Raw genomic sequence first — 9747 nt, forward strand, 5'->3', positions numbered from 1 at the left:
TTTTTATTTGGTTCTTTTCCTTTCTTTTTATTTATTTTCTGTTTTGTTTTATTTCATTTTAATGTATTTAGGCACTTTCTAAAAAGGTGTTTTCTGCACTATAATTACCTAGGCATTTAACTGCACACTCCGAACAATTTTGTTTCAATGTTTGAAAACCTTTATTGTTTGCTAAATTTTGAATTTTGAATCCGAACCAGTTTCGAACTAACGCGAGATTAGTAACAATAATAAAGGTGGCGTGGCATCATTAGCAGAGGTTCACTGTAGCTTAAATACCCGGGCGTCACAGTCGGCCTCCAGCGTCATCGTGGGCGTGCTCGGGCTGGGAGGAGTCGGCGCGCGGCTTCTGGACTGGTTGGCGCGGCTTCTGTGCTGCTGGGCGTCGCGGCATCATCACTCGGGCTGGGCTGTGGCGTTGGCGTCGGCGTGGGAGTTGGCGTTTGCGTCGCCGGTATCTGGTTCAGGATAAGGCCGCGCTTCGCTAGGAACCACGCCTTGAGCTTCTCGTCGCCGCTCTGGAGCATGTCAGCGCCGCCCATTAAGAAAGCCAGGTCCTTGTTCCTCTTCTTCGCGGCGACGTTGGTCCGGAGCAAGTCGAGTTTGACGGCGTTGTTCGTCATCAAATCAGCCCACCACGCCTCGGTTTTCTCTTCTCGCAGGGCGGCCCTGGTCTTGGCGTCGGCGAGGCAATGCTCGGTGGACTCTTGCACGCGTGCGCAGCCGACTCGGCGTGTTTCGCCTTCTTGTCCCCTTTGTTGCCGTCCAGGCGCCCATCGGCCGCGCCCGAGGTCGGCGCGTCCGGCTTATACGTCTCCTTGGCCTTGGCGAGGGTGCGCCGGATATCCGCCCACTTCTCGCACTTGTCGATCCACTTGAAGACGTGGAGGTACTTGAACTCTTGGTCGCTGTTGTCGATGTGGTACATGGCGAACATGCGCAGGAGCTGCATCGAAGAGCGAACATCAGTCGGCGCGGGCGCGCACATGGGCGCGCGCATGGCGAAAGGATAAGGAGTGGACGGCGTGTTGTACCTGATCCTCAACGCTGGTGCCGCTCTCTGGATGAGGCCTGACCTCCTCGACGATCACATGCCATTTTTTGCACGCCGTTTGGATGAGCCCCCAATGGTTCGCCATCGCCTTCGACCCGGGCTACATGTAGATGCCTTTGAAGTAGGGGTCGACGAGCTTGCGTTCGTCGAACTCTGCCTTGATGCGGTACCAATACGTGTCGATGTTCTGGTTCATGCCGGTGATCGGGTCGAGGCAGACGACTTTCCACGCTTCGGCAAGGCAGTCATCTTCGTTGGACGCCCACTTGATGTGTGGCTCGCTGGTTTTGGCCGCTCGTTTCCTCTTCTTCTTGTCTTTCCTCATCTGCGCCGGCTCCTCCTCCTCCTCCTCCTCCTCCTCCGGCTCTTCCTTGTTGTAGTCGAGCTCGCCGTCCATGTCGCCGAGATCAATCGAGCCGTCTTGGGTAGTGAACCCGGGTGAAGCTGTCGTCGAGACGGCTACGATGATGTCTTCCATGTCGGCCTCCGTCGCTTCGGTGTCGCCAAGATGCGATGAGGAGGCTTGCGAGTAGACCAGCTGGGCGCGGCAAAGAGGTGGCGTCGGGGAAGATGCGTAGTCCGGCGGCGAATACGTGTATGGAGGGTACTGCACGCCGGCGAACGCGGGCGAGGGCGTGCGCTGGACCAGGCGCCCATGGGGGAAGGTGACGTTGGGGTTGAACCCACCATGTACGTCGCCATCGGCATAGCCCGGCGACGGCGTGCAACTCCATGGTTGTGGCGACGATGAGAAGCCGGCCGGAGATCCGACTCTTTGCTGGCTCCAAGCCGCGTGCGAGCCGTGGCCGCCGGGTGGATTCATCATCCCCGCGCGAGCCGCCTCGGCTTGTTCGGCCGAGCGCTCCGCCTGCTCCGCCGCCGCCGCCGCCACGAGCGTCGCCCTCTCCCGGGCCTTCTTGGCCCTGTTGCGCCTATCGGCGGTGACGGCCTCCTGGCGCTGCACTTCCGCCTTCCAGTCGGCGTTGGTAATACCCGGGGGCTTGGACGGCGGGCCCTCTGCTTCCTCTGCTTCGGCTAGGCGGCGGCGGCGGCTGTGGTATTCGTCGTGGCGCGGGAGAACACATACTTCTTAGGCAGCATGGCGGCCGGCTTGGAAGGGAGGAGGCGGAGTTTGGCGGGAGGAATGAAGAATGAGAGGGAAGCCGAGGGGGGAAGCGGGAGGAAACGGCGGGAAAAGGGCCTCCTCTCGCCGACAGAGCGGCCCCACACCCCTTTTCGCTTCTGTCGGAGCACCAAGGCGACACCCGGGCACTTGGGTTCGGCTCGGGATCGCCGGCTCTAGATTTGGCCCAAACCGGCGCTAAATAAGGTCCTGGGGCGTGACTGGGCCGGGGGGCTGGGGGGGTGTCCTGTTGGGGCCGCGGCTGGAGATGCTCGAAAGTTCATGTTCTTCAGAATTTTAAAAAGGCCTCCATCTTCGGACGCCATTTGGCACTTGCTCCTTGCAGTTCAGAGGGCTAAGCTAAGCCAGAATGGTTACGGTTTATTCATGGACGTCAGCGGAGACTGCCGGCCTAATCAGATGCCTAACTAATGATTGCGATTGACTAATTTTGATGTTAAAAAAGAGATTGAATAATTTTGGAGCGTGACTTGCTAAAATAATTAGTTCAAACCACTGGACAATCAATCTCGAAAAGAAAAGAAAATCACTGGATAAGCCATGTGTGACCGCCAATTCGATAGGGTTCTACGAACATGTTGATCGGTGAACGAGTTGCGCCTGAATCTCTATCTGATTCAGTATATTATGAAAAAGGTCCGCTTAGATTTGATTGACCAATAATCCAGGCCGGCCAAAAACTGTTCATGCAACAGATAAGAAAAATGGTTGAAACATGCGTCCTTTGACGAAGCACTTGTATTTAGTGCATGGTGCTCCTAGCCTCGATATGATCATGGATGCGACGAAGGAACGTAGGTCCCATGCGGAGTGCCGCCCGGCCGGCTTCAGTGGAGGGTTCCCAATGGTGCAAAAATGTATTCCTCGGAGGAACCGGACGACGTTACAACTTTTCCACAGGCCTGGACTGCAGGCGTTCCTTTCCTCGTCGCTCTTTCGTGCTGTCCCGCCGCCTGCTCCGCATTCCCAGGGGCCGCCTGCTCCTCACCACATCTACACCCAGGCGGCGGCAAGGGCGGGGCTTCCATGAGCAGGACGGCGGCGGCCTCGTGGCGGCGTCGCCCGTCGGCGAAGGGAGCCGTGGAGCCGGAGGCCGCTGGAATTCCTCGGACGCTGCAGCTCGGCGCCATGATCCTCGTCTTGTGCGTCCTGAACATCTACTTCAATATTTACAACAAGCCGGTCAGTACTTATCTCCATTTTTCTCCTCCTCTGGGAATCATTTCTTGAACCTATTCCAATATGCATGTGACTGATGATGATGCTACACAGGTTCAGAGAGTATTTCCCTTCCCATACACCATCACCACCTTCCACTTCGCATTCAGCTCCTTCTTCATCACTCTCATCTGGCTGCTAAACCTGCATCCCAAACCAAGGCTCTCCCTTCAACAGGTGACACAAGGATAAATATTGATCTTTCCAGTTTGTAGAACGATAGAGAGAGAGAAGAATTGGCGAAATATGATGGATGTCGTATTGAGCCTCTCGGGCAGTTTATACAGAGTACATGGTTTGGAGGGCAAGAAGCCTCTTCTAGAGATAAAGCAGAAGATGATTACAAATCATATGCTACCAAATACAGAAATATGCCTAGATACTCTAACATTCCCACACGGTCGTAGCGGTAGCATCACATACAATAGGAGCGTCGCTGACGATTAGACTAGAGAAACCGACGGGCTAACATCCCCACAGCCGTAGTGGGAGCGCCACGGACGGTGTCACGTCATGGACACGTTGACGGTAGTGGAAGCCCATCGAGTTGCTCCAGTGAGATGATAGCCCTTTGTGCCGAAGTCGAGGAAGCCAAGAGCGTGGGTGGCAGAGCCGCGGTCGAGGTAGCCGTGCGAGGGGTCTCCGTGGTCGATGTCATGGTCGGGTGCCGGTGTCGAGGCAGCCACACATGAAGCCGTAGGCACATAGTGCGAAAGAGAGTGACGAAGGCGCGTTGAGGCAGTCGTCGAGGAAAACGATGCCGATGGAGAAGCAACCCGAGTCGTCGCGGACAAGATGCGACCATAGTTGTGCTAGTACCAGACGCACGTCGGGGACGAGGCCATACTCTGGTTTTTCCAGAATCGAGTATGCAAAGAAGAACTCGACGGTCACACCATCGACACATGTGTAGAGGAGGGTGTCGTTGCCGATGCCAATGAAGACGAGGCGCCTATCCAAGCTTGCCAGACTCGGGAACGCGTTGGGGACGAAGGCACGTACGGATGTTGTCAGTGCCGATGTGCAAAGGCAGGGACCATCATAACATGTGTGCCATTGTCGTAGGGACTAGAAGAGGAGGCCGTGACTGTTGTGAGGCACAGAGTGGCTAAGAGAGAGAAGTGACGGTGCAGTCCCGGTTGTCCGAGTAGATGAAGTAGTCCGGGACGAGATGACGTTGGCGAGGACGTCGTGGTGGACGAAGGCGACAAAACCAGCAGCGACCTGAAGTGGTCATGTTGGACGCCTAGACTAGTGAAGACGTAGTTGGCGAGACCTGCGACGACGAGGAGTTGCCATGCAGGTCGCCTATAGAAGTGCGGCGGCGGTGACGAAGTAGGCGTGGAAGAACCCAACACGTGATGAAGACCGTGCGCGGACGGTAATGACCCTGCGCCAAGGGAGGCGGCATGGTGGGAGCCGGGGACGGCGAAGATGACCGCGTGCCGTGGCGCCATGGCCCGATGGGGCAACACAGCGGCGGCGTGCATGTCGGGACCACAAGGGAGGGGAAGATCTCAGGGCGGCGGCGTGGACCAGGTGACGCGGCACTACAGCCCAAAGGGGTAATACAAAGCCCGCGGGTCGGTGCAGCCGTGGGGAGGACCTCGGGGTAGCGACGTGGACCGCGTGTCGCAGCACGACGGCCCGTAGGGTCGATGACAGGGATGGCGCACGGGTCAGGGCAGCCGCAGGCAGGACCTCGGGGCGGCGACGCTGCGGTCCGAAGGGATGACATGGTCAGGACCTCGGGGCAGTGATGCTGCGGTCCGAAGGGATGACGCGGCGGTATACCGTGGCTTGATTGGTGGTAGGCGCGTGCTCGGAAACGTGCTTGGCGAAGACATGCGCGGGGTTGATTGATCAGACTGATGGCGGTGATGTACGTGTCATGTCATGGACGACGTGCATATCGAAGTCGATGGTGATGTTGTCGGTGATGTCCCGGGCGATGATGACAAAGATGGGTCGGCGATGGAGACCATGCACACAAGAGCGGCTGGCAGCGGCGCATGAAGTCGTCCCTTTGTGTGGCGCGTTGAGCCTTGCCGCGCCGTTGATGACAAACTGGTGCAGATTCGACGTCATTGTCGGAGTCGAGGCGCGAGAGGACGACGGGCAGTGGGCGACGCAATCCGTTCTATGATTGGCGAACTAAAAACCGAAGACCGGCCAAGTGCCTAGCGAAGAGAAAGCCGATCAAGGGATCGGAAAAACTCACGCGGGCAGCCGATCGCAGATCGGCGGATGAATCCTGCTACGGGTTGCGCGGCCACGGTGGAGATCATGGAGATCGACATCTCCGAGGTGGCGCGTTGCGGAAGTGGCGGCGGCGGCTAGGGTTTTGGACCATGATTAGTCTCATACCATGTAAAAGGAGTAGAGAGAGAAGAATTGACGGAATATGATGGATTGTATTGAGGCGGTTTATATAGAGTACATGACTTAGAGGACAAGAAGCCTCTTCTAGAGATAATGCAGTGGATGATTACAAATCATATGCTACCAACTGGATCCGGTATTCGTTCGCCTACGTCTGTGTGTTTGCAGGTTGGTTCCTTTCGGTCTATACTTCTCTTCATCGGCGGCGGTTGTTGTTCTAGTGCGCTGGTTCTATGAGGCTTTAGCACGACGACTTTCCGACTGTCTATTACAACAATGTTTGCCCGGCTCCGACGAGGGAGGGGCAATGACGGAGGCGTGCCTTCGGCTCGCTCTAGTGCTTGTAGTGAATGCTAGCTGGTCTACGGACCTAGATGTAAATTTTACTTCTAGTGTTCTTTATACTACCTTGGCAATTGATGAGTAGATCTGAAGTTTTCTCGCAAAACAAAAAAAAAACATGTTCATGAGTCATGTCAAGTAAAGTAATGCAAGTTTGCAATGACTGGGTTACTCTTCTAATTATCGGTGCAGTACGCAAAGATCCTTCCTTTGGCGCTAATACACGTGATGGCCATTGTCTTCGCCAACATGAGTTTGGGCAAGGTGGCGGTCTCCTTCACGCACACCATCAAGGCAGGGAACGCCGTTCCACTCTCCGTCTTGTTGCTCAGGCAGGTATTTGATGTCAAGCTTTCTTATGTTATCTGTCCCAGTAATAAAATGTGCAGAAAGAGATGAATATGTTGTTCTTAATTGTTATGTTCTTGCAGACACATTCTCTACTTGTATTAGGTTCTCTCGGGTCGGTTGTTGGTGGAGTTGTACTGGCATCTATGACTGAAATTTCTTTCAACTGGTTAGTTGCAATGTTTGACATCTCTTAAATTCCAGTGTCAAAAGATTGGGGGAAAATTGGCTCTGTTATTACCCTCTTCACATCTTGCAAGCTATATTAGAATGTATATACCACACTGTTCATTAGTTCAGTCAATCTTATTCACTGCCACTCTGGAAAGAAAGAAATAATAGTGGTTCACATTATTGGCAATCGGGTTAGTCTTATACGCATGTATCACTCAAAACATTCTAAAATGGGAAGTAAGGTGTGAACTTTGGATAGACACTTGTTAGGTTGCAACTTAAAGCTCCAATTAGTTTAGCTAAATTAATGCAGGAATTTTTATTCTACTCCCTCCCTTCCTAAATATAAGTCTTTGTAGAGCTTTCACTATGAACCACATACGGATGTACATAGATGCATTCAAAGTGTAGATTTATTCATTTTGCTCCGTATGTAGTTCACCTAGTGGAATCTCTACAAAGACTTATATTTAGGAACGGAGGGAGTATTTTGCAATCCAAAACATTGGTTGTACTTCAGGCTTTGGCAACTGAGTTATTTCTCGTGGTCTTAAGCACAGCCATCTGCCATCATGTATACTAATTGTGTAAGTACGTTGGAGAAACAGGATAGGATTTTGCAGTGCCAGGGATTCCAATGACCAATCGCGAAATGCTTTCAGCAAGAAAATTCTTGCTGATAAAGAGGTGACTTGCTACTTTATTTTGTTCTATTGGATATTCACATCGTAGAAGCATGAGAAATATCATGAAGCACATTCTCCTCACACATAATTTTTCCTTACAGGAAAAATTGGACTATATAAATCTCTTTTCAATTATGACTATCATGTCATTTTTGTGTTCGGTCCCGTTAACGCTATATCTAGAGGGCATAAAGTTTAGCCCGCTGTTCCTACGGAGCACTGTGAGTATTGCTAGCTTGCAAAAGTAGATATCAATTGTTTTGGCACTTTTTTGGCTAACAAAATATCAAACATTATGCCTTATTGTAGGGGTTAAATCTTCAAGAACTATGCCTGAAAGCGGGCATTGCGGCCACTTGTTTCCATTTTTACCAACAGGTTTGTCAATCTTCACGAAGGATCAATTAAGACCACATAGGGCATAATTGTACATAATAGTAGTTCATAACACCCACAACATTGTTCATAATTAAAGTAGGCAGCACTTGCTTCGAGCTAAACTAAAGATAAAATGGGTCGGAGTCAGGATTTATCAACGCTGGCTTGTCGAATCTGGACGTCTCAACGTGTGGGTGCCCCGCCATGACACCGGCGCATTACAGGAGTCATCGCAGTTGGCGGTGGCAACCTCCTCGAAGATTACATCGTGCTCGCGATCCACCTCGGCCAAGTACCGGCGGTTGGCATCTGCCTCGTGTTCGTCGACGATGGACTGCAAGAATGCTTGTTTGACCTCCACCATCTCGGCGTCGGAGGCGAGCCAGACGGCCGCCTCCGTGTCGGGCGTTCTACTCCTTCGCCTCTAGGTGCTCCTCGTCGTCAAGCAACGCACACTCGTACTCCCGCTCTGCCACCTCCCATGAGAAGAGGATGTGGTCACCGGCGCCACCCTCGTATTGGCTTCATCCGTCGCCTACCCACCCTCCTCCTCCACCTCGCCCCCCTCCTGCTCTTCCTCGGCCTCCTTCTCCCCTTCCTCGAATTCCCTCGACATGGACACCGTGAGCTGTGCCGCCTTCCGCTCATCGTCGGAGTCATCGTCCAACGATGATGAGTTGATGGGAATAACGTCCGCTGCGGTGACACCCCACCTCTTGGCCCACGATCGGCAGCACACCATGGCGATTTGAGAGGCGGCGGCCAAATTTATAAGGGGCAGGGGTAAATTTGGCGGCTTGTCCCTGGTTGAGTCATTTTTCCGGTGAGATAAGAGCACAAAGGAGTTTTGAGGAGAAGTGGTGTTGCTCACTCAAATTTGAGCCAAAAAGAATCTTTCGAGACTTAACTCTTCAATTTTTTGAGCTATAAGTTTGAGGCTTCGATTAGGTTTGGTTTAACTCCTCAAAAGATACCAATTTGAGAAGTTAAGAAATTTAAGAATTCGATTAGAGATGCTCTTGGTAGTTGTAGAAGCTTTATATCACCATGATCAACCGGTTTCTATGCTCAGTGGTGTTGGACGAGTGGTCGTGCATATTAAGTTTCATGACCTGAAATTCAACTATTACCACTTTTTAGTTTTTCATGTTTGATATTTACCATCAATTCTATCTAAATTTTCCTTTATTTACTTGTAGTAAAGTTTCTACTTTGTTTTTGTGGCAGGTTTCATATAGTTTATTGGCCAGAATATTACCTGTAACCCGTTCTCTTGCAGACTTCTTCAAACGAGTTGTCATCATATCATATGTTCTCTTCTTCAGAACTCCAATTTCACCTATAAATGTCCTTGGTAACTTTATAACCAACCGATTCTACTTTTTTATATTCTAATAACTCAGTCTCATGTTTATTTGTGTCTGAAATATATCCTTATCTGCAGGAACTGGTCTGCCTCTACTCGGTGTTTTCATGTACTCTAGATTCAAGAAAGCAAAATCAAAGACAAATGCTGCATAAAAATAGTTTATACTAGACGCGTTGTCGGGCTCGTCTATTTTTTGATAGAATAATAGAAATATCCATACCAAATATTGGAGTAAATTTGCATAATCTAACCCATATATTGATTAGCCCTTGAAGAGGAATTTAATCTGATTGAAAGTAGAGCCATTGTAGAGGAGCTAGTATGCACTATCTTTCTCTATGATTATGAGGGCATATGAAGTGCAAAAATCTTTGTGAAGAAAAACACAACTTGTATCATAACTGATCTGATTGTATTATCTAGACATTGTAGGAAAACAAAAAAAAAGTTATATAATTTTGAATGACTTGTATCACACAAGTACGTTGAATGAAACGACATGTATGTGTGAAGGTAGAACCAGATATGAACAACCAATATCCATAAAAATCACCTCCACTGGAATTGCAGCTAGGAAATTCATAGCACCTAGCTTGTTGCTCTTGCAAGTATTTTTTTCAAGCATTCTTAACTTAGTCAAGCCTATGATATA

The 9747-nt window shown here is 50.9% G+C and overlaps 1 protein-coding gene across 1 annotated transcript; it reads left to right on the top strand.

Annotated features, from left to right (window-relative positions):
* The first annotated feature begins 3053 nt into the window (after window positions 1–3053).
* Window positions 3054–9247, top strand: LOC119360596 (phosphoenolpyruvate/phosphate translocator 3, chloroplastic-like). Its single transcript, XM_037626162.1, has 9 exons — window positions 3054–3380; window positions 3471–3593; window positions 6333–6476; window positions 6572–6657; window positions 7271–7349; window positions 7450–7569; window positions 7658–7726; window positions 8954–9080; window positions 9171–9247. The coding sequence occupies exons 1-9, from the start codon at window positions 3054–3056 to the stop codon at window positions 9245–9247; spliced, it is 1152 nt and encodes a 383-aa protein (XP_037482059.1).
* The last annotated feature ends 500 nt before the right edge of the window (window positions 9248–9747 follow it).

This window comes from Triticum dicoccoides, chromosome 2B (assembly GCF_002162155.2).
Source record: "Triticum dicoccoides isolate Atlit2015 ecotype Zavitan chromosome 2B, WEW_v2.0, whole genome shotgun sequence".
NCBI lineage: Eukaryota > Viridiplantae > Streptophyta > Magnoliopsida > Poales > Poaceae > Triticum > Triticum dicoccoides.

Bases quoted from the DNA above. Each gene is read 5' to 3' on its own strand.
- LOC119360596 (XM_037626162.1), top strand. From the start codon at position 3,054: ATGTATTCCTCGGAGGAACCGGACGACGTTACAACTTTTCCACAGGCC. The intron at 3,594-6,332 runs GTGACACAAGGA...TTATCGGTGCAG, and splicing joins CAAGGCTCTCCCTTCAACAG to TACGCAAAGATCCTTCCTTT. The intron at 7,727-8,953 runs GTTTGTCAATCT...TTTTTGTGGCAG, and splicing joins GTTTCCATTTTTACCAACAG to GTTTCATATAGTTTATTGGC.